Genomic DNA, 23630 nt, shown 5'->3' on the forward strand with positions numbered 1-23630 from the left:
GCATAATATTAAATCGAATTTTTTTTTTCTGTACTGGAGATTGAACTCAGGGGCAGTGACTACTAATCAGCCCTATTTCGTATTTTATGTAGAGACAGGGTCTCACTGAGTTGCTTCGAGCCTTGCCTTTGCTGAGGCTGGCTTTGAACTCAGATATCTTCCTGCCTCAGCCTCCTGAGCTGCTGGGATTATAGATGTGTGCTACCACACCCAGCAGTAGTCATAACTTTTGATCTACTCAGAAAACTATGGTGATCATTTAAGGAAGAGGTAAATCATACCTGCAGATGTGGTTATAAAAACAGAGAAGTTGGCTAAATAAATCTAGGAGACCCAGGTGAAGAAGAAACGTCAGGCTTTGGAAATAGAGCAGATGTGAAAGGGAAAACAGAAAAACAATTACCAAAGATACCTCCAAACTTGCAGCTGAGAGACACTGGGACAGATAGGAAAATTATAGTAAAAAGATAGGAAAGAAGAATGTTGCAAACAAAGTCATTTTCGTTTTCCCTCTAAAGCAGGCCTCCCCATGGGCATTGGATGTTTTCAGGTGTCTCAAACTCCTGAAAAGACAAACGGGGACAAAAGCACCCTAAAACACATGACTGTCATACGGCTTGGTTCAGTTCCTGATATATAGCTATTGACTTATTGGAATCTGTGGGGAAACGGTTGGTTCATTATTTCACAATTTTATCACTTTTATTATTTCATAACCATACCTATCAGCTGCTTGCACAACTGAACCCCAAGACAAGGGGTTCAGGACTTTCTGGGTAAAAAACTTAATGATAGGAAGCAAGATAAGGGATTGCTGCACAATAGAATGGTCCACATTTTTTTTTTTTTGCTGAAGATTTTATTGTTGTTGTTTTTTACTTTTTAAAAAATTTAAATTTTCATATGAGAATTCCTGTATGCTTTTTACCCACTTCACCAATTATTAACATTTTACTTCATTTATTTTATTACTTGCTTGTATTGTATACTTGTGATATATGTGTATTATGTATGGTATATAATTATACATACAGATATAAACATGGAACTATTATCATCTGAGAGTAAGGTGCAGGCACTATGCTTCTTTACCTCTAAAGTATTTCAGGGTACATGTTCTAAGAACACAGGCATAATACTTATTGAAATTAGAAAATTTAGTGTGGCTACAATGTTATTTTCTAGTCCATAGTCTAGACTCAAATTTTGTTAATTGTCCCAATAATACTTTATAGTTATCTGTTTCCTGATCTAATCCAGGATCATATGTCACATTTAGTTGTTACATCTTTTTAGCGAAGACCTTATTTTTTTCAACTTTAATATATATCATTTAATTACACCTAAAACCTATTTCAAATTACAATCATTTAAATGGTATTTTAAAGTATTAGAAATGTCAAGTTAGGCAAAGTTTTAACACTGATTAGAACAAACATTGGGAATTGAACTTTACTAAGTGGGAAAGTCCTGCCAAGGCCAAAAAAGAAAATAGAGCAAAAAGTCAGATTTGTTCTTAATTTGTGAGCAGAGTCCATTAAGGACAGAAAAACAAAGTGTTCATGTGTATTTCTGGCCAGTACATGTCTTTCCCCTTGTTGTTCTTGTCCTACTATTGAGGCCTCTGTGCTTCTCAAACCACCTTTAGTGAAGGATCAGGGTTTTTGTTGTTGTTGTTGTTGTTTAATATTTTTTTTAGTTGTAGATGGACACAATATCTTTATTTTATTTATTTATTTTTTAATGTGGTGCTGAGGATCAAATCCAGTGCTTCCCATATCTGAGACAAGTGCTCAACCACTGAGCTACAACCCCAGCCCTGAAGGATCAATTTTGTGTCTTTTTATCAGTGCTCTTTTACATCTATCAAGGACTGACTATTTTATATAAAATATAATGAAAATAAATTAATAGAAAAATGAAATAATAATACACATACACAATTCCCATCTATGTTTTTATCTTTAGATTCAACAAATTTACTTTTTTAAATTGGTAAAAGTTTCTAAGTGCCTTATCTGAATTTCTGTATTTATCTCATTGCACTGGTCCACGGACCACCCTTTGAGTAGTACTGGTCTGTAATTTAGTTGTGCATGTGGCCCTTGCTAGAGACGAGTCTCTACATGGTAACATTACATATACCCAGCAGCCTGGGGCAAGGGACTTTGTATCTCATCATATTCTACACATGCATGTGAACAGGAGCTCAAAGTAAAGGATAAGTGGAAGCACCGCCTTAGGAAAGTAACTCAGACTCTAAAGTCAGCAATGTGAACCAGACGTGGAGGCACACTCCCGCAATCCCAGAAACTGAGAAGGCTGAGGCAGGAGGAGCAAAAGTTCAAGGTCACCCTCAACAACTTAATGACCCTGCCTGAAAATTTAAAAAAAAAAATCAACTAAAATCTCAGAAACAAACTACAATCTATATTCTCTTGGCAAGCTTCACTATAAAGAACCAGATAATAAGTATTTTAGGTTTGTGGGCTCTGAGGTCTCATTGCATTGACTTGTCGGGGCCACTGTAGTGTGAATAAAGCCATATGCAGAAAATTGGAGGCAGTCATGTTCCAGTAAATTTTTATTTATGAATACTGATATTTTAATATCATATTTTTAAAAATATATCATATTTTAGCGGGATATGGTGGTGCATACCTGTAATTTCAGCAATTCAGGAGGCCAAAGCAGGAGTATTGAAAGTTTGAGTCTAGTGGACTGGGGCTGTGTAGCTCAGTGGTACAGCTCTTGCCTCCTACATGTGAGGCACTGGGTTTGATCCTCAGCACCACATAAAATTAAATAAATAAAATATACTACAACTAAAAAAAAAAAAAAAGTTTGAGTCCAGCCTGGGAAACTCAGCAAAACCCTGCCTCAAAAAAGTAAAAATAAAAAAGGTTGGGGATATAGCTCAGTGGTATAGTGCCCCTGCATTCAAGTCCCAGTACTGGGAACAATCCCATATTTTCAGTCATAAGATGATTCTTTTGATTTGTTTTCATTCATCTAAAAAATGTAAAATCCATTCTTAGCATGGCAGACCATTCAAAAGCAGGCAGAGGGCTAGATTTCATCTTCTGCTCTTTAGTTTGCCAACTCTGCTCAAAATCCTCTCCATCTCAGTTCAGCTAAACAAATCTATTGCACATTATAACCTTGAGTCTATAGGCTGGGGAAGGTGGAAAAAGTTGAATTAGTTCTGTGCTAATTTTTTTTTAATTTTTAGTTGTAAATGGACACAATATCTTTTAATGTACTTATTCATTTTTTTAAGGTGGTGCTGAGGACTGAATCCAGTGCCTCACATGTGTGAGGCAAGCACTTTACCACTGAGCTACAGCCCCAGCTCTGTGCTAAAAATTTTTTAAACTTCATTTTGCAGTAATTTCAGACTAGAAAAAGGTTGGGGGAAAAACACAGTACAAAGAATCTCTTCACTGAGTCCCCAAATGTTAACATTTTCCATATTTACTTACCTTTCCGGTGTTCTTTTCATGCCTAGAATACCAACTCTTGAATCTTGTTTTCTCTTTCCACATTTTTAGTTTTGGAACTAGTAGAGTCAGTTGCAAAGATCATGTCCTTTTGTTTCCAAACACCAAGAACATTCTCTTACATATCTACAGCATTGATCAAAATCAATACAAAACTACTATTTAATCTTTAGATTCTGGGCCATTATGGAGATGAGGGACTTTAACATCAATGTATGATATTATCAGATCTACAGGTCTAATTCTGATTTCATCAGCTGTCCCACTAATATCTTGTATTTGCCTACCATCGTCTCTGGGAACTCCCCCCTCCACAAGTACCTAGTGAATTTGATGTTGTTTTGTCTTTTTCACCAATGAAGAAACTACAGCTCAGAGAGATTATGCAACTTGTTCACACTTAGATAAATGGTAAGTAGCAGAGCTAGAATTCTGACTAAGTGTGCCTGTCCCTGGAGCACTTCCTCTTTGGGGGGTGATGTAGGGAAAGAGTAGTGGGGATTGAACCCAGGAGTGCTTGACTGAGCTATATTTCCAGTCTTTTTTAATTTTATTTTTATTTTGAGACAGGATCTTGCCAAGTTTCTCAGATTGGCCTTGAACTTTTGATTCTCCTGCCTCAGCCTCCTGAGTAGCTGGGATTACAGGTGTGTGTCACCTTTCCCAGCAAATTCTTGCTCTTCAGTTCTGGACTAGAATTGCAGAGTTAAGAAAGGACTTCACAGATCAAGGAGGGGGAGTTGGCATTACATGCACGAAAAGAACATGGAAAGGAAAATCAGTGACCGATCCTGTCATGGTCTCTCAAGGAAATGTCCAGTGGGAGAGGGCATGAGCAAATGGAGGTTTGGATATGTTGTTATACAATATGAAAAGTTTTTTTGCAACATCAAGAGATAAGCTAAGATTACTATTTTGACTCGTTAAAAAGTAAAAACTTTTTACTTATTAAAAAAAACACTAGATACAAAAAAGCAACACAAAACAAATATATGATATAATGAGTTACAAGGTGATAAGGCCCAGCAAGGGCAGGACAAAATAGGAAGGCCACATTTGAGACTTAATTGAGAAGAGAGCTCAGAAGAATCTAAAGTCTGGTCAAGGGGAGAGTCTTTGTCAATAGCATAATTAGACCACACGTTGGTTTTTCAAAGTAAAAAGTTAACAAAATAAAAAGTTAGATAATGACATCTAAAAGATTGGATTTTATGTTATGTAAGTGTTAACTCAATACAACTGGGAAAAATTAAATACATATACTTAAAAGCAATATCCCTAAAGTTTTCTTCCCTTAAGTTTTTATTTTATTTTATTTTAGTTGTTGACAGACCTTTATTTTTTTATTTATGTTTATGCGGTGCTGAGAATCGAACCCAGTGCCTCACACATGCTGGGCAAGTGCGCTTCCACTGAGCCCCAGTTGAAACTTGGGTAGTGAAAGAACAGTGGGATTTTCTAAGAGTGCAGGGAAGCAACCAGGGAAAAGAGGGTAACTTTGCATTAAAGTCTGGAAGTTATCCGAGCTCGGGACAAGTTAGTTTACACCGAAACCTTTCCCCAAATGTAAAAATAGTGCTATTTCATGCCCATTTGACAGATCTGCCTACAATGCAGAGATGACAAGAGAACCAAATGCAAAACTGAAAGGTGGGAGGCACTGGTGCTTTCATCACTCAAAACTCCATGAAATAAACTGCAGACCCAACTGTTTTGGAGGTTGACATTCGAATAAATTTTGCCACAGCTGAATCACAATTCTAAATTTATCCGTAATTAGAGCAATGGTTCTCGAACTTCAGCATGGATCATAATGAGTTGGAGAGTTTGCAAAATTAGAGATAGCTGGGTTTCATACCCCCACCCCATCCCAGTTTCTGATTCTGGGTTTTTTGGGAGGGGGGGCTCCAGAATTTGCATTTCTAATAAGTTCCAGGTGATGTCGATTGGGTTGGACCATAGACCACACTTCGAGAACCCGTGCTTTAGAGTTTTAGGATCGGAGTTAGGTTTAGTGTTATCAATTTCCCCCTTGAGTTCTCTCCAAGCAGCCAAGGTAAAAGGAGACCCCCTTGGCAATGTCCAACTCCCGGGAGCGTTATCAAGCTGTTGACAGGAGGGGCCTCTCGATCGCCGTTCCAAAGGGTTCTTCCCTAGGCCGTCACTGGCAAAAACCAGATAACCCTGCGCTGGAATCTTGCGGAGGCGCGTGGCGGGGGCTCTCCCTTTCACCTCAACTCCGGGCTCTGCTACCGCGGGGTGGAGCCGGGGGCGGAGCAGGCGAGGGGGCGGCGCCAGGCTGCGGGTCCTCAGCCAAGAAAGGCCGAGCGGCTGGCCCCGGCGCCGACTGCGGAGCCGAGAGGTTGGAGAATGGTCATGATCGCGGTTCCGGTTCACATCCTCTCTTTGCTGCTGGCGCCGCTGCTGCTGGGTTCTGCGGGCGGCTTGCTCGTAAGTCTGCGGGACTCGAGCGCTGGGACGCACTGCTAGGGACAGGTTGATGGGAAGCCAGACGGAGGCCGTGGTCACCTCAGGTCCTGGCAAAGCCCGGAGCTTGAGACCCCGGGGTGTCCCGGAGCAGGCAGGCAACCGGCCGAGCTCAGGCAGTGGACTGGCCTTCCTGTCGGGGGCGGGCCGGGCAGATCGGGCGGGGCGCGCGTCCTTCCCGGTAGCTGGGTCGCTTGTGTGTTCGGCTCGGACTGCTCCTTTCGCATGGACCTACTTCCCCATTTGTGTAACGAGGTGGGGAGATGAGGTGCGCCTAAAACCTATTCAATTTCGGATTTCCAGGAGAGGGAATCCAAGTCGCGCGGGCTATTGGAGGGCTCAGTGGACTCCGGTTTGGTGCGCCCTCCCTTGCCTAGTTCCGTGCTCTGCGGAGCGCTCCGGAAGGAGATAAATGGGGTCAGGAGAGGCCCCCTCAAAGATGAACCTTGTAATGTTTTTCTGGAGGGTGATCTTCCTTTCAAACATCTGGTCTCCTCCTGGCCAGTCCTCCGCCGCCTGCTATGGGGCAGGGTGTTTCATCGCGTTCGTGGGACCCTTTCTCTTTAGGGTTTTGCAGGCCAGATTGAGGGTGGGAGGAGGCAGGCTGCAGGTGGGCACCAGCGTTGACCGATCGTGGTCAGAGAGGCTGTTGGGGCGTAGGGGCGTGCCCCTGGGGAGCTCTGCGTCACATCTGCGGGAAGAGAGGGAGTAGTTTGGAACGCGGCAATTGCCTCACTGCACGTTCAACAAATCAACTTCTGGTTGGTTCCTCCAGAGTTCAGGTGCATTGAGTCTGGGCACCTTTTAATACAGGTTGGTGGGATTTGAACCTGTTGACTTATGAGTTACACCCTTTGATAAAAGGCTATCAATACGCGCCCAGAACAGAGAAAAGTCATTTATCTAAAACCAAGATGGAAAATCTTAAGTATTTGGAAAACAGCTGCTGAGAATATTTTCATTTTGGGAAAAGGTTGTCTCAAATTGGGTATTGGCAGCTGCTGCTCCCTCTCCATCTGTCTGTGGTTCTCCTGCCCCCATCTCTCCTACCTCCCCCCTCCCCCTTATTAAACATTTTTTTTTGTCATAATCGAAAGGTCTGGAGGAACTCTGAGGTTGGAGCTAGACAACTATAAGAAGCTGTTGAAGGTGGAACTGGGAAACAGTTCAGTGGCAGAGTGGAGTGGGGGATGGGAGGAAGATCTTAACCAGTATCTGAAGAGGGGTAGATAAGGATTTGTGGATGAAGAACAGGTCTACAGAGCAACCCTCTGGGTAATAGATCATCACTCTCCTAAAGCATCATTAAGTGGGTGGGGTGCACCCTGTCTGAAGCCCTCAAGGGGAGGCCAGCATCACCTCAGGAATTCTTAGGTGTCCCTTCTGGGCTTCTGTGTCTAGAGCTGAAGACTAGAGCCAGCAGCCTAGCTTTCCTTTTTTCCCTTGTTTGCATTTATTGCTTTCAATGTCCTGGACAAAATTTGAAAATATTTATCAATTTCTTTTAGAAGTAACAAGACTATTACATAGTAATAAACATATTCTTATGAAAGATAATAGTATTTCTCAATTTCACGGTGCAGTCACATTGTTTTACATTCTGTGTCTTAATAAGAGACATTTTTAAATGTACTTCTGCATTGAGTCCATTACCATATGACATGTCATGTAGCTTCTAGAAAGCTCTACTGTATAGACATGACAGTGAGAACGGAAAAAGTGGTGATGGCTTAGTAGTAATATGAAAATAGTGTCTGACTAAATGGATCATCTGAGAGGGTGTCACTTGAGAACTGTTGATGTAGAATAATGTATTTCTTATTTAAAAAAAAATGTTCAAGCTTACTGTGGAGAAAGTTTAAACATACAGAACGCTGTGCAAAAATAAAAGCTGCCCATCGTGTCACCATCCTGTGTGTTTGTATTTAAATAACAATAGTGTAGTACCTGACTATTTGAGTGGCTTAGATTTGAGGTAGGTTGGGCAGATATTAGTGGCCTTCGGGTTTTGAATGGGGATAAAGCGACTCTAATATCCCACAAAGCTGACACCAGTTCCTGGTTGCAGGCCGAGCTGACCTGGAAGCCTCTCGTTGGCCACTATCCTTTCTAAGGAACTCGCCTTCCAGAGCCCACCTGCACAGAACTGGTGGGGACTCTTCTAGGAGCAAGAGAGAATGGCGCACTTCAGGCAGCTCTCCCTGGGCTCCAAGGCTGCCCTGGCTGCGGTCACTGTCTTCGTGTCCATGATCGTCTCCCGCTCCTATCTGGCACAGAGCCTGGAGCTCAGGGCCTGGCGATGGCTGTTCCGCCTGCAGCTTGCTCTCTTTGTCAACTCGCTCATGCTCATTGGTTCCCTCTACATCTGGCGTAGCACAGTGAGCAACCTCTGCCACTCCCCAGCAATGGAGTCCACCTGTTTCCAGCTTTGGAAACTGATCGTGATGGTGTTTCTGGCCCTGGCCCATTCCAGTTTCTTCACCATGCTCTTTCTGGTGGCTGAGGAGCCCTATTTCTTTTCCCTGGCGGCCTACTCCTGCCTGGGTGCTTACATCATCATGGTGTTCTTCCTCTGCATCCTCAGCGGCATGGAGCAGGCCTACCAGCTGTTGGCCTGGCGCAGCGGTAGGATCGTGGGCAGCCTTGACAAGTCAAGGAAGCTGGTGCTCAGGCCCGCCCTGGCGGTGGTGGTGACTGCCGTGCTCAGCATGATGGGGCTCCTGAATGCTGCTAAGCCCCCAGCAGTGAAAACCGTGGAGCTGCCCATCCCTCAGCTGCCCCTCTCTATGAACAACCTCAAGATCGTGCTCCTCTCTGACATTCACTTGGGGCCCACAGTGGGCAGGACCAAGATGGAGATGTTTGTGAAGATGGTGAATGCATTGGAACCCGATGTCACGGTGATTGTGGGTGACCTCTCTGACTCGGAAGCCTCTGTCCTTCGGACAGCTGTTGCTCCTTTGGGCCAGCTTCATTCACGCCTTGGCACCTACTTCGTCACGGGCAATCATGAGTACTATACGTCGGATGTCAGCAACTGGTTTGCACTGCTGGAGTCCCTGCATGTCCGGCCACTTCATAATGAGAATGTGAAGATTTCTGCCACGGGAGCCCAGCGTGGCGATGGTGGTGGTGAAAGTGAAGACTGGATCTGCTTGGCCGGAGTGGATGATATCGAAGCAGACATTCTGCACTACTCTGGCCACGGCATGGATCTTGACAAGGCCCTGGGGGGCTGCACCCCAGACCACACCATCATTTTGCTAGCTCACCAGCCCCTGGCTGCCAAGAGAGCCCTCCAGGCGCGGCCAGATATTAACCTGATCCTTTCTGGGCACACACATGCTGGGCAAATCTTCCCGTTGAACGTGGCAGCATATCTCCTGAACCCCTTCTTTGCAGGTCTCTACCAAGTGGCCCAGACGACATTTGTATATGTCAGTCCAGGGACAGCCTACTATGGGATTCCCATGAGGCTGGGGAGCAGGGCAGAGATCACAGAGCTCATCTTGCAACAGGCTCCCTGAACCAGCCCTGTCCTTGGTACCCCTGCCCTCCCCTCCCCTCTCTGTCCCTCTTCAGAGTTATTTGCCAGCTTGACCCTTCCAGCCATGACGGCACCCCCTTGGTCACAAACCTGACATGAACAGTGATTTGTAGTGGGGCTGCCTGGCAAGTTCAGGCTGGTTGAATTCTTTAAGTGGCTACTTGCTTTTTTGGTATGCATCTGTGAGGCCACTAAGGTCACCTATAAGAGGACATGCTTCTGTTTTCCAGTTGGTGTGAAGTGAAGTCCTCCTGCAGAGCTCACAGGGAAGAACCCCAGTGTGGGGTTCCTAATTTAGAACCTGAAAGGGGCAAGAGTGTGTCTTCCTCTTGGTGTTTTTTTAAACCCTCTTTAGGACTTAGATCTAGAACCTCTCTGGAGGTGGTATTGGTAGGTAATGTGGGACAACAGGTAAGGTCGGAAGCCCCTTGGATTGCTGGAGAATATTTTCTTATTCTGCTGGGATCTGACAGAATCAGCTTTATTGAGGGCATCAGCAAAAAATGCTGGAACACAGAGGGCCTCTCGTGTTCAGGTCTTGAGTAAAGCCCTTTGACTGTGCTCTTGGGTGGCCAGGGCTGGGGGCCGATTGAGGGAAAAAAAAAAAAAAAAAAATGAGCTGAGCTCTCTGGCCGTGGTGGTAATGCTGCTGCTTATGACCTCGGGGGGGTTTTACCTCCCTTGTCTTTTATACTTGGGTGAGGTAATTAGGGACAGGTGGCTTCTGTATTTATAGATGAGAAAACTAAGAGAAAGAGGCAGGGCACCCACAACATGACAAGGTATGTTGAAGGGCTGGGGATGTAGCTTACTGACAGCATTTGCCTAGTGTACGCAGGGCCCTGGGATAGATCCCCAACATCATGAAAAAGAAAGACGGGTTGGAGACTTGGGGCTAGAAGCCAGGTCTGCCTCCTACTGAAAGTTCTTTCCACTGTCTGGTGGTTAAGTAGCTTTATTATTATATTTGAGTATAGAGCCTCACGCAGTTAACTGCAAAAGGAGAACAAACCAGAACCTGATGTTCCTGCAGAGTTCTTTGCTGAAGTCTGACTTCCCTTTACCCACCACTACGTGGAACAGAGCCTACAAGGCAATTAGCTAGCTTTGGTGTAGGCTGTTTTTTTTTTTTTGAGGAAGAGTCAGGAAACTGGGGCCCCCTACTTCTCACCCCAGGTTGGGGTCTGAGGAGAAGTGAAGGTTCACAATCCACCCCTGGGGAAGTTGAAGCTTTCATGGGGTGTGGCAGGGCTCTCTGCCTCTTGCAGGGCCTTTCCAGCTTCCCCTCCTGAGCCCTGGAGTTCAGGAACTGTTCTTCCTGCTGGGCAGATTCCAGTCCACCTGTCTTGCCCCAGGCGAGCTACCCTTAGACTCTGGCAACAGAAATAACAGGATCATTCCTTGCTGGCCTCTAGACTCAGAAAAAGAAGTAGGGGTGACTGTCCTGGAGTGAGTCCCAACCTCTTGGCCTAGACCTTGCCAGAAGAAAGAACCTTGGACTTTGGAATACCAGTAAGCCCTCCTCTTAGAAAGGCTTGAGAAATCTGAGGGCTTGGGCTCAGTGTTAACTTCTGGGTAATTTTTAGACATGGGGCTGACAGGCTTTCTGACAGGGAGCATAGACACTCTCTGATGGGAGGGTCCCGCTCTCCTGCTCACTAGTGAGACATCCTAGGTCAGCGAGGTGACCTCACAGCACTGTGGCTTTCAAGATGGTTTCGTTGGGGTGGGAATCAAGACATGGTGCCTGAGTTCCTTGTGGCACTGTGCATAGTTATGTGAATATTTCAACAACATGTGAGCTTGCTAAGGAACTAGACTGTGCACGGGTGCCCAGAGAATTTCTGGAGCAACTGATCCTGGGGAATGTGGGTGAATAGCATGCCACCTGTTACCAGGGCCCCGTGAGATGTTGCAGCAGCAACTCGAGGGAAATTATCTTCCCCTCCCCATGTTAGTCTCCTTGGGTAGGCTCTGCCTGGCAGATGGAGTGGCTTCGCTTTCTCTTTGTTCTTCTGAGTTCTCCAGAACCCCATCCCTTGTTCCGGGGTAGCGAAGGCATCAAAAGTGAACCATCCCGTCAAGTTGAATAAATGAGGTGAAACTGATGGTTTTCTTATTTTTTTTTTCTCCACGTATAGGATTTCAGAGCAATGGAAGGGACCCTGGAGAATCTTTTTATTTATTTAACCCAGGGGTGCTTTACCACTGAGCTACATTCTCAGCCACCATCCTGTCCCTTTTAAAATTTTTTATTTTGAGACAGGGTCCAAGTTGCTTAGGTCCTCGCTAAATTGCTGAAGCTGGCCTTGAACTTGGGATCCTTCTGTCTTAGCCTCCTAAGTTGCTGGGATTATAGACATGTGCCACCACACTTGGCTGGAGAAGCTTTAAAAAAAAAAATTAAAATTAAAAAAAAAAAAAAAACGTTTTACAAATGGTGGAATTCTAGGAATGGACACAGCACAGCACCCAGTTCCCTGACTCTCTTTGCAGCGTACCACTGCCAAGCCTGCCACACCTCCAACTGCTCTTCCAAATGTTCTCTGTCCTTTGTGACCCAGCCTCAGTTGGGGCATCATTCTTACTGCCTTTTTCAGTTCTCCTTTGTTTGGGATTGCACCTGACTAGGCTAGTTGTTGACATTTCATTCCTACCTTTTGGTTCTGTTGATAGCAATTGACTTCCCTGCTGATCTTGGTATTTTGCTGGTTTCTTGATTTCTAGATCTTTCTCATCAGGTGCCCTGTGCTTGATGAAATCGGCCTTCATCTAGTTCTGTCGTTTATCTTGGATCCTTGTCTCTCTTGGATGCCATCGTTTTGTGTTCACCCACTCTGAACTCTTTGTTTGATGGATTGCTTTTCTATTAACAGAAAGGAAGTAAGGCCACCCTAGGAATCCAAGAAAAGGCATTAACATTCTCTTATTCTTGGTTTGTATTCCCTGACTGGGGGTGGCGGGGTGTAGGGAAGAGGATGTTCTCAGAAGAAATTTCTCATTGTTCAGATGAGTCCCTGTTGCACCCTTTGTCCTTCTGTTCAATGCACTGAATGGACTTGTTTTCTTCATACTTGTGGATGTGGTGAAGAACCTTACTTGAAGCTTAATCATTCTGTTTTGTTTTTCTGTTCATTAGATGCAAATTGAAATGTAATGCTTTTTATAATTAATAATAGCATGTGTTATATGACATTGTTATAAAATATAAAAAATTAGGGCTGGGGATATAGCTCAGTTGATAGAGTGCTTGTTGCATGCACGAAGTCCTGGGTTCAATCTCCAGCACCCCCTTCCCCAACACACACACACACACACACATACACACACACAAAAAAAAACCCCATAAAATATCAGAAATAAATTCTGCCAACCATTTAAAACATCCATCCAGCCTTTTCTTCTTTGATTTGTTTTAAACTTTTTATTATGGAAATTAAATTCTCATGAAAGTAGAATAGCATACTGACATGTCCCCTGTCACCCAGCATCAACATTGTGACTCTCCTTCCACTCTTTCCCATCTGCCCTTTTTCCACACTCTTTCATATTTCTTTTTTAGTATAAGCATATTAAGTCTTAGGAAACGTAACTCCCCCCCCATAAGCAATTCGGTATAAATCCTTTGCTTAAAAAGCATAACCATATGCCATTATGATATCCACTAAAAATAACAGTGGTTCATAATACCATGTAATATCCAGGAGATTTGGACCTAGAGAAGCCAGATCTTTTACCTCCCAATAAAATGTTGGAACTTTCCACTCTCCTTGATCAATTCTTCTCAATACTGTCAGATATATGCCTTCAAGTGGAATCTTGCTGGATCATAATGGCAATCATTCTGTTTTTATTTTTTGTGGACCCCCACCCCACCATGCCATACTGCTTTCCAGAGCAGTTGCATCATTTTATAATCTCACCAACAATACATGAGGCCCCAGTTTCTCCACATCTTTGGCAACACTCATTTTCTGTTGCTTTTTTTTTTTTTTTTATAGGGACCATCCTAATGCGTATGAGTTGATATTGTGTTTTTGTGTTTTAAAAATTTTTTTTTAATTGAAGGACCTTTATTTATTTGTATGCGGTGCTGAGAATTGAACCCAGTGCCTCACGCATGCTAGGCAAATGCTCTAACATTGAGTCACAACCCCAGCCCTTATATTGTGATTTTTGATATGTGTGATGTAGAGCAGTTTTCACTGCCTATTGGCTTTTTTTTTTTTTTTTTTTTTTTTTTGTACCAGGAATTGAACTCGGGGGCACTCAACCACTGAGCCATATCCCCAGCCTTATTTTATATTTTAATTAGAGACAGGGTCTTACTGAGTTGCTTAGTGCCTCATACTATCTTTGGAGAAATTTCTATTCAACCCTTTGCATATTTTCAAACCTGGTGGTTTTGCTTTTGAGTTGTAGGATTTCCTTATATATTCTGAGTATTTATTCTATCAGATACTTGGTTTGCAGATATGTTATGCAATTCTGTGGGTTGCCTTGCCTTTTCACTGTTGATTTGTCTCTCTCCCCACCCCCAAAACCTAGGGGTGCTCTACCACTAAGCTGTATCCCCAACCCCTTTCTTTTTTGAGACAGGGTCTCACAAAACCACCCAGTCTGACCTCAAACTTGTGATGCTCCTGCCTGAGCCTCCTGAGCAGCTGGGATTATAGATATTTGTCACTGCACTGGGCTTGAACTAATTTTTTGTGTATGTGGTATAAGATAAAGGTCCAACTTCATTCTTTTGCATGTGGATATCCAGTGTATTGAAGAGGATGTCCTTTCCCCATCAAATGATCTTGGCACCTTGGTTGATAATCGTTTGACTGTATACAAAAGTATTTACTTCTGGCCTCTGTTTTCATCCATTGTTTAGTCTGTAGGGCATTGACACTGTTTTTGATTACTGTAGCTTTGTAATATATTTTGAAATCAAGAAATATAAGTCTTCAGACTTTGTTCTTCTTTTTCAATATTGTCTTGCTCTTTGGGTTCTTTGAGATTCCATATGAATTTTAGGATGAGTTTTTCTACTTCTGCAAAAATGCCTTTGGAATTTTGATAGGGGCTGTGTTGACTCTGTGGATCATTTTAGATGATATGGTCATTGTAAAAATATTAAGTCTTCCAATCCGTGAAGACTGGAGTAGTGTTTTGTACTTTTCACTGTGTAAGTCTTTTGTCTCCTTGGTGAAGTTTATTCCTAAGTATTTTACCTTTTTTAAAATTTATTTTTATTTTTTTTTAAATTCATTTCCTCTAGTAACTGGGGATTGAACCCAGGGGGGAGCTCTATCACTGAAATACACCCACAGCTCTTGTTACTTTTTGAGACAGGTCTTGCTGAGTTGCTGTGGGCTAGCCTCCAACTTGGGATCCTCCGGCCTCAGCTGTGGAATAGCTCTGATTACAGGCGAGAGCCACACCCAAACTTTTTGATGCTTTTGCACATGGAATTGTTTTTTCTTATTTCCTTTTAGGATTGTTCAGTGTCAGGGTATAGAAATGCAAATAATTTCTGTGTTGATTTTGTGTCCTCCTACTTCACTGAATTCATTTATTAGTCCTAGCAGGGTTTTGTTTTTTTTTTTTAATGGAATCTTTAGGGGTTTCTATATGTAAGACCATGTGACATGCAAAGAGGTAATTTTACTTTCTTGTTAGTTTGAATGCCTTTTTTTTTTTTTTTAGGTGTAGTTGGACACAATGCCTTTATTTTATTTACTTGTTTTTATGTTGTGCTGAGGATCAAACCCAGAGCCCTACATGTGCTAGGCAAGCGCTGCTCTACCGCTGAGCCACAACCCCAGCCCTTGAATGCCTCTTCTTTCTTTCTTGCCTAGGTGGTCTGTTTAGGACTTTTAGTCCTATGATGAGTAGAAGTGACAAAAATAGGCATCCTTGCCTTGTTCCTGTCCTTATAGGAGATTGAAATCTTTCCCCATTGGGTGTGAATTAAGCCTTTATTATGTTGAGGTAGTTTTCTTTTCCTGGTTTGTTTTGTTTATCATGAAAGGGTGTTGTGCCTTGCTGGGTGTGCTCTTTCTGGCTCAGCTGAGTCGATCCTGGTTTTGCCCTTCTTTCTGGTAATCCAGTGTATTACACTGATTGCTTTTTCATATGTTGAACCATTCTTGCATTCCAGGAGTAAATCCCACTTGATCATGGTGTATATTCCTTTTCTTTTCTTTTTTTTTTTTTTTTAAAGTACCTTTATTTTTATGTGGTGCTGAGGATCAAACCCAGTGACTCACACATGCTAGGCAAGTGCTCTACCACTAAGCTACAACCCCAATGTATATTCCTTTTTTAAAAAAAAAAAAGAGAGAGAGAGAAATTTTAATATTTATTTTTTAGTTTTCGGTGGACACAACATCTTTCTTTGTATGTGGTGTTGAGGATGGAACCTGGGCTGCACGCATGCCAGGCGAGTGCGCTACCGCTTGAGCCACATCCCCAGCCCTGTATATTCCTTTTAATGTGCTGTTGTATTCAGTATTTTGTTGGGGATTTTTGCCTCGGTGTTCTTTAGGGAGATTGGCCTGTGGTTTTCTTTGTCTTTTTTTTGGCTTTGGTATTCGGACAAAATGGGCCTCATAGAATGAACTTGGAGGTGTCCTCTTCAGTTTTTTGGAAGATTTTTAGGAGAATTGAGTTAATTATCTAAATGTTTGGTAGAATTTCCTAGTGACACCATCTGGTTCTGGGTTTCTCTTTGAGGTTTTTGGTTACTGATTCAATCTCCTTACTAGTTATTGCTGTGTTCACATTTTTTCTTTTTAAATTTTTTCTTTTTAATACTGGGGATGGAACCCAGGAGCACATTACCACTGAGCTTCATTCTCAGTCCTTTTTATTTTTTTGAGACAGGGTCTTGCTCAGCTGCTTAGGGGCTCACTAAGTTGCTGAGTCAAGTCTTGAACTTGGAATCCTGCCTCAGCCTCCTGAGTTGCTCGGATTATAGACGTGTGCCATCACACCTACTCTGCTCAGATTTTCTACTTCATGATTCAGTCTTGGTAGGTTGTGTGTTTCTAAAAGTGCATTCATCTCTTGTGGGTTACTCCAAATGTCAGCATACGCCTTCTCTTGGAATTCTTTTACAATGTTTTTTATTCCTGTGGCATGGGTTGTCATGTCCCTCTTTCATTTCTGACATTTATTTTTATTAAACAATCTAGCTAAAGGTCTGTCAATTTTGTTGATCCCTAAAAAATCCAACTTTAATTTTTTTGCACAGGTTTTCTATTCCCTATTTCACTGACCTTTGCTCTAATCTTTTATTTCCTGCCTTTGCCCAACTTTGTGTTTAGCTTGTTCTTTGTCTAATTTCTTGAGGAATTACAGTATTATATATAGTTCTTCTGTTTGAATCAGGATCTAAAAACAAGCTCCCTTTACTGTGTGCGACATATTTCTTAAGTCTCTAGTCTGTAACATCCCTTATTATTATTGCCCTTCTTTGTTCAAGTTATCCGGGTTGAATGTCTTGGAATTTCCTACATTTTATATTTGTGGTGGTTTTGGGGCGTGTTCCCACCCTCATGTTTTCTGTGGACAGGTGGAACTAGCCTTCTGGAGATGGATTCAGGTTCAACTCTTTTGGTGGGAAGACATCATTGCCTGGGTGATGCTAAGACTGATCAGGAGTCATCAGCTCCATCTCTCCACTAGAAAGTTCCTCATCTTTCATCAGATGATGATTCAGCAGTCGTTGGTGATTGTTGCCTATAGTCATAATTTCACCTAAGGATCACAAAATGGCAGCTTTTCAATTCCATCATTTCTTCTTTATTTGCTAATTGTGGTTCTTCCACCAAGAATTCCCCTGACAAGTTGGTTGCTCTGAAAAAGTGTACAGCAAAAGCAAGGTAGATAGATGCTAGATTCTTTCACTTTACTTTTGAGTTGTTAGAATCATGAGCCGATACCCCAGAAACCTTCCAGCATAACCAATAAGCTTCTGTTTTGAGAATTTTATTATGAATGTGGATATTTTTAGTGTTTTTTTTTTAATCAAAGAAGTCTTTTGATGCTCAAAATGTCTCATCTTTAGCCAATTGGAATCCTTTCAAACTGGCATCTGTTAATTTGATGTGACCATATTTTTTAAAAAATATAGTTTTGGACTTATTCTGTACATATTCTGCTATAGTTTTAGATTTTAGATTAATTTCATGAAGAAGTTGTCCTGGTTCCTTATAGTGAGAAATATTTAGAGATCACAGTTTAAGTGCTAGATTAGCACCTGGGTTAGATCACTACTAGGTTAGATTGCTTAGATTAGCTTGCTCCTGGACAGTATTGTTTTTTAAGCTCTTGCCCTGGGTATTGCTAGGAAATAAAATACTTGTTCAGAAGGAATGGGGGAAGCAAATGTTAAGTGCATTTTAGTATTTCCAATTCAAGTGGAAGATTACTAGGTTTTTTAAATAGACTTTTTAATGTTTTGAGCAGTTCTAGGTTCATAGCAAAACTCAATGAAAAGTTGTAGGTAAATCCTGAATACAGGATTTTTTTCTTTTGGTTTCTTTTATACTGCAAATTTTGATTCCTGATAACCTAATGTAATTACTTTTTTTATTGGTTTTTTTTTGTACCAGGGATTGACCCAGGAATACTTTACCACTGAGATACATCCCCAGCCCTCTTTTTATCTTTTATTGTGAGACAGCATCTTGCTAAATTACTAAGGGTCTTGTTAAGTTGCTTAGGGCCTTGCTAAGTTGCTGAGGTTGGCTTTGAACTTGCAATCCTCCTGTCTCAGACTCCCGAGTTTCTGGGATTACAGGCGTGTGCCACCATGCCCAGCAGTAATTACTTATTTAGTGTATCCTATTACATATACTTTAGATTGTAAGTAGCAATATCAACATTATTACTGAGATGAAGTCTACTGAATGTAGTTTGTTTTGATTTTTTTCTTTTTTGCCTGCATATGATTTAAGCTGTACTTTTATCTATAGGCTAAAGAGTCAAAATTGTACTTCATATTCACTTGGAATATTTTTTTGGTATGGAAAATAAGGTCTACTTTTAACTTTTAAGAAATTGTTTTAGGGCTGGGGCTGTATATAACTCGGTGGCAGAGCACTTGTCTGTCACATGTGAGGCACTGGGTTAGATCCTTAGCACCACATAAAATAAAGGCATGCTGTCTATTTACAACTGCAAAAAAAAATTTTTAATTGTTTTAGCTAGACATGATGGCACACACCCATAATCCCAGCTACTAGGGAGGCTGAGGCAGTAGGATCAAGAATTCAAGGCCAACCTGGGCAACATAGTGATATCCTGTCTCAATAAATAAATGTTTTATATTTTCAAATTTTATTTGTATAAAGCTATTTAATTTGAGATAAAGGGGAAGAATTAAATTTGTAAATGTCCATGAGTCCCGAAGGATTGGGAGCCAGTTCAGAACTCGTCCTTCTCCATCTTTCATTGTCTTGTGTTGTTATTTACCCATCTTACCCCAGACTTTTGGAATGTGGAACAAAAACATTTTTTCATAAGACAGGCATGAATAAATTGAATGGGTAAGCAGGTCACCTACAGACCCTCTCCCTGTCACTCTTTTTGGTACCAGAGATTGAACCCAGGGGTGCTTTACCACTGAGCCACATCCCCAGCCCTTTTATATATTTTCTTAGAGACAGGGTCTCACTGAGTTGCATGGTGCCTCAATAACTTGCTGAGGCTGGCTTTGAACTCGTAATCCTCCTGCCTCAGCCTCTGAGTTGCTGGGATTACATTTAAGCGCCACCGCCCTTGGCTTCCCTATCACTCTTGACCATCACTGTGGTCTGTCTGTCTTGCCTCTCTAGGCTGTCTGAGGAGACATTTCTATTTCTCTTGAATCTTTGAACTGAGAAGTCTGAGATCCCGTGGTGTGAGATCTAGCTCTTCCCATTCCATTTCCCTCAGTTCCTCTTCCCTTAGCCTTGGGAGCTAGCCAAGGAAAAGGATTGGGTCTCTGCCACCCTGGAGCCAAATAGCTCATGCCAGGAATTCCCCAGGCTCTTGGGCTTCTGGGGTGAATGGAAAGGAGGTACTGGGGATGGAGATCTGCTGAATGTGTTTTCCAGTTATCCTGAGGGACTTGAAGATAAATCCTCTTCACAGAACCAGCATGACCCATGACCTGCGATCTCACTGAATTACTTCTCTTTCTTGCTTTCTTTCTCTTATTGTACTAGGGATTGAACCCAGGGATACTCTGCCACTGACCTGCATCCCCAGCCATTTTTATTTTTGAGACGGGGTTACATTAAGTTTTTGACGTTGGCCTTGAACTTGTGATCGTCCTGCCTTAGCCTCCCAGGCATGCATCACCATGCCTGACTTATTTGTATTTCTTTATTCAAGTCCAAGGAACGTGCTTAAATAATGAAAATGTACTTTTAATCCTGAGGATTAGGAAATCTGATGATGTGAATACTGTGTTGTTTAATGCTTTAATGTTTATTTACCACTGAAATAGCTTTAAAAAGTCACATTGGCCAGTATTATATTCCTGGATATGTATTTGACCCAAGAATGTTTGCTTATACTGCTGTTTTCCCTCCAATGTTAGACACATTATTGGGGTGGAAGTGGGAGGTCATCTAGAAGGTTTGAGTTCGCTTTGCTTAGAATTGCTTTTTGTTTTATAAGTTTTCTGTGACTTCATGCATTGCAAGTATTGTTGCTGCTACACCTCTGCAAGTATGAAATAAAAGTCTATTTCTTCAGTATTTTATTCCAGTGCCAATTCATTTCAAATGGATAGTCTGCACACTGGGAAAATTTGGGGCTGTTTGGGCTTTGGGGGAATAAACTCTAAAGGCAATTTTCTCTTTTTCCCTTTGTTCCTCCTCCTCCCTTGTTTCTTGATCACCTTAGTTCTCAATAGCGCCCCAGTTTAGGAAGCTCAAAAGAAGCTGGCTCTAGATCTTCTCGGGTCCTTAAATATAGGGAGGTGTCACTTTGGGTCCAAGAGGTCGGTTTTCCCTGTCCATGTTGGCCATGACAACAGTTATAAGCTGTCTCTGTTGATGCTGCCTCTGACCTGTCTTTGCTGATCCCCTCTGTGCTGCTTTTCTGGATGCCTATTTAGAGACTTGGCCCTACTCCCGCCTCCAATCCAAATAACACGGTGTCCTTCATATATCAGATCAGCAAGACAGTCCATGAGTGTCCCTGACAGTGAACATAGCCCTGGGGCAAGTGGAAGAAGGTATACTGTTGTCCCGCCCACTTACAAACTGCTTTTGCTCTTTTTTATCTGTAGGATTTGAAAGATTAGAACATTAGCTGCAAATCAAGTGCCAGAGGCCATGGTATCTTTTCCAGGAGCTTCGGGCACACCCAGGTGGCAGCCCTATCGGAACTGTATTTGGCTAATTAAATAGCTCACGGTCATTCACCATCATTGGTGTTTTGTAGAGACTCAAAGGTGCTGTGAATGGGGATAGGATGGCAGTCATCTTTAAATCTCCATGGAAAGGACTGCAATCCCAGGAGGACTGTGTGCTTGCTAAAGATGTATCTTGGGAGTAGGGAGTGAGCAGTTCTGGAACCTACACATAATGGCTACTCTTACTCATGGTGAGGGTTCTGCTGGCTGTTAAAACCATCCCAATTTGAACTCGGGACCAGGGAAATAACCACAGGCTAGTGCTTCAACTTGTTGGGCCTACCCTGAGAAATCTTCAGCTGAAGCTCCTGTCATCCCCTGGCATAAGAGTGATGGGGGCGAGTGATAGCATCTCACCTACCTTGGTACTTGTGTCAGCTCAGACTGTCCAGCAGTCCACAGAAGGCCTTGGGTACCTGCTTCCTGAGGACACACGGACCCTAAGTCCTACTGGGGAAGATGTGAGCTGCGGGAAGTTTGTTGTGGGTACTTAGGTTGGCCTTTTTTTTTTTTTTTTTGCAGGGGTCACCAGGGCTTGAACTCGAAGGCACTTCATACACCACTGAGCCACATCCCCAGCTCTATTTTGAATTTTATTTAGAGTCGGGGGTCTCACTGAGTTTCTCGGCCCCTTGTCATTGCTGAGGCTGGCTTTGAACTCAGGATCCTCCTGCCTCAGCCTCCCAAGCCACTGGGATCATGGGCATGTGCCAACACACCCAGCGGGTGGCCCTTTTTGAAGGCAACCTCTCCAAGCTTTCCTTTCAACCAGTTGGCTGTATGTCAGAGACCTGGCTTAAACCTGGGACCTGAATGAAGACATGGTGACTTTCCACTGCTGACAAGTTCTTAACTTTTTTGTCTTGTTAAACATGTCAGGCAGCACCCTTGCCAACTCCCAACCATCTTGTCCCATAGGGATGCTGAGGTTTAAGAGCCATGGCCTAGGTTCACTACAGGTTGCCGTCTGGCCTTGCTGGTGAATGTAACTGTGTCCACCAGCAGCAGCAGCTGCTGCTCTTTTTTTGGTGGGGTGGGAGTGGGTGTTGGTTGGTACTGGAGATTGAACTACTTAACCACTGAGCCACATCCTCACCCTTGTTAGTTATTATTTGGAGAGAGATTCTTTTTATTTTTAAATATTTTTTTAATATTTATTTTTTAGTTGTAAAGTTGGACACAATACCTCTCTTTTTTTCTTTTTCTTTTTCTTATGTGGTGCTGAGGATTGAACCCAGGACCTTGCATGTGCTAGGCAAGTGTTCTACTGCTGAGCCACAACCCCAGCCCTTTTTAAAATATTGTGTCCGACTACAACTAAAAAAATATCTTTATTTCTTTTAATGTGGTGCTGAGGATTGAACCCAGGGCCTCGCACCTGCTAGGTAAGCGCTCTACCGCTGAGCCATAGCCCCAGCCCCTGGAGAGAGATTCTTGCTCAGCTGCCTATGGCCTATGTAAATTGCTGAGGCTGGCCTTGAACTGGCGATCCTCCTGCCTCAGTCCTGAGTTGCTGGGATTGGAGGCGCAGACCTTGTATCCACCAGCTTCTGCCTGGTAGAATGGCCCATCTTGATTGTGCCAAGATCTCATCAACCCCAGTGATACTGGGGACGTGGTGCTATGGCCGCATCTCCTGTCATCCCTTGCCTACAGAGGACAGCACCACTGGCCTCTCAAGGGTGCCATGGCCTTCCTCACTAATGCATTCATGACTGAAGGGAGCAGTCTCTGGGCTTCTCCCGGGGAATATGGTCTGGTAGTAGGTTCACTGGTCATCTTTACATTCCCACCTCTCTGGGCCATCCCGTGCCTTTTTTTGGAATGCCAAGGCAGACCTGACATCATTTCATTTCCTATAGGCCACTACCATGTCTAGGTTCCAGACAGCTGTCCCAACAGCATGGGGCAGGGTTCAGGAGCATTTTCCAAGATAACCCCTAAGTCGGGGGTGAATACACAAGGTCAGTAACTTCCCCCGTTTAGCTTTGTATTCAGCCCCCTCAAGATCCATTCCTGTTGTCCCCTGTGGTTAAATCCTGGACCTTACTTTTTCTGGTCGGAGTTGTGGGTCTCTCTGAACGTTGCCCTGGAAGCCTCTGGCCTTCACAAATGTCCTGAGTGACCGGCTGACCTGAGCCTGTCAGTCTTCTTCAGAGCTCCCAAATTTGTTAACCAAAGCTAGCCAACCTCACAGCCCTTAGTTGCTAGTAGTCCAAGGCCGCTGAACACGTGCCAGCCCCCTCCCATCTATACCTCCTCACAGTCCTGCACAAGTCAGGGACTCAGTATTAGCTCACACTGGGCACCATAGGGTTCTTGTTATTTGTCATCTATGGAAAATACAGGTGCAATGGGTTGGGTGTAGCTCAGTGGTAGAGCACTTGCCTGGCATGCATGAGACCCTGGATTCAGTCCTCAGCAACACACATACTTTTTTTTTTTAGTCATAGATGGACAAAATACCTTTGTTTTATTTTTTATGAGATGCAGAGTTTTGAACCCAGTGCCTTACACATGCTAGGCAAGTGCTCTACCACTGAGCCCCAACCCCAGCCCCAACACACATATTTTTAACCCAGGGACACTCCACCACTGAGCTATATCCCCAGCCATTCTCTCCACCATCTTTTTTTTTTTTTTTTTTTTGGTACTAAGGATTGAACCTAAGGGCATTGAGCCACCGAACCAT

General features: G+C 43.0%; 2 protein-coding genes across 5 annotated transcripts in view; both read left to right on the top strand.

Moving 5' to 3' along the window:
• Nucleotides 1–5663: 5663 nt before the first annotated feature.
• The window catches only part of Glb1 (galactosidase beta 1), a 92445-nt gene continuing 74478 nt past the window's right edge, over nucleotides 5664–23630 (top strand). For 2 of the 3 annotated variants that reach the window (XM_040289914.2, XM_078038222.1), the window contains exon 1: nucleotides 5986–6255. In XM_040289914.2, coding sequence (XP_040145848.2) covers nucleotides 6001–6255 — 255 coding nt within the window. In that variant the 5' untranslated portion in view covers nucleotides 5986–6000. Of the gene's footprint in view, nucleotides 5952–5985; nucleotides 6256–23630 lie in introns of those variants that run through there. The other variant, XM_005317325.5, reaches the window with a different exon arrangement.
• On the top strand, nucleotides 6151–20276 carry Tmppe (transmembrane protein with metallophosphoesterase domain). 2 transcript variants are annotated; one of them, XM_078038223.1, is made up of 2 exons: nucleotides 6151–6242; nucleotides 8056–20276. In XM_078038223.1, the coding sequence occupies exon 2, from the start codon at nucleotides 8165–8167 to the stop codon at nucleotides 9512–9514; it is 1350 nt and encodes a 449-aa protein (XP_077894349.1). In that variant the 5' UTR covers nucleotides 6151–6242; nucleotides 8056–8164; the 3' UTR covers nucleotides 9515–20276. The 2 variants fall into 2 exon arrangements, with proteins under 2 accessions (XP_077894349.1, XP_005317381.1); XM_005317324.5 differs by having other exon boundaries at nucleotides 6152–6255.

Source organism: Ictidomys tridecemlineatus, chromosome 2, assembly GCF_052094955.1.
Source record: "Ictidomys tridecemlineatus isolate mIctTri1 chromosome 2, mIctTri1.hap1, whole genome shotgun sequence".
NCBI classification, from domain to species: domain Eukaryota; kingdom Metazoa; phylum Chordata; class Mammalia; order Rodentia; family Sciuridae; genus Ictidomys; species Ictidomys tridecemlineatus.

Excerpts from the sequence above, each read along its gene's own strand:
- Tmppe (XM_078038223.1), top strand. The coding sequence starts at position 8,165 with ATGGCGCACTTCAGGCAGCTCTCCCTGGGCTCCAAGGCTGCCCTGGCT.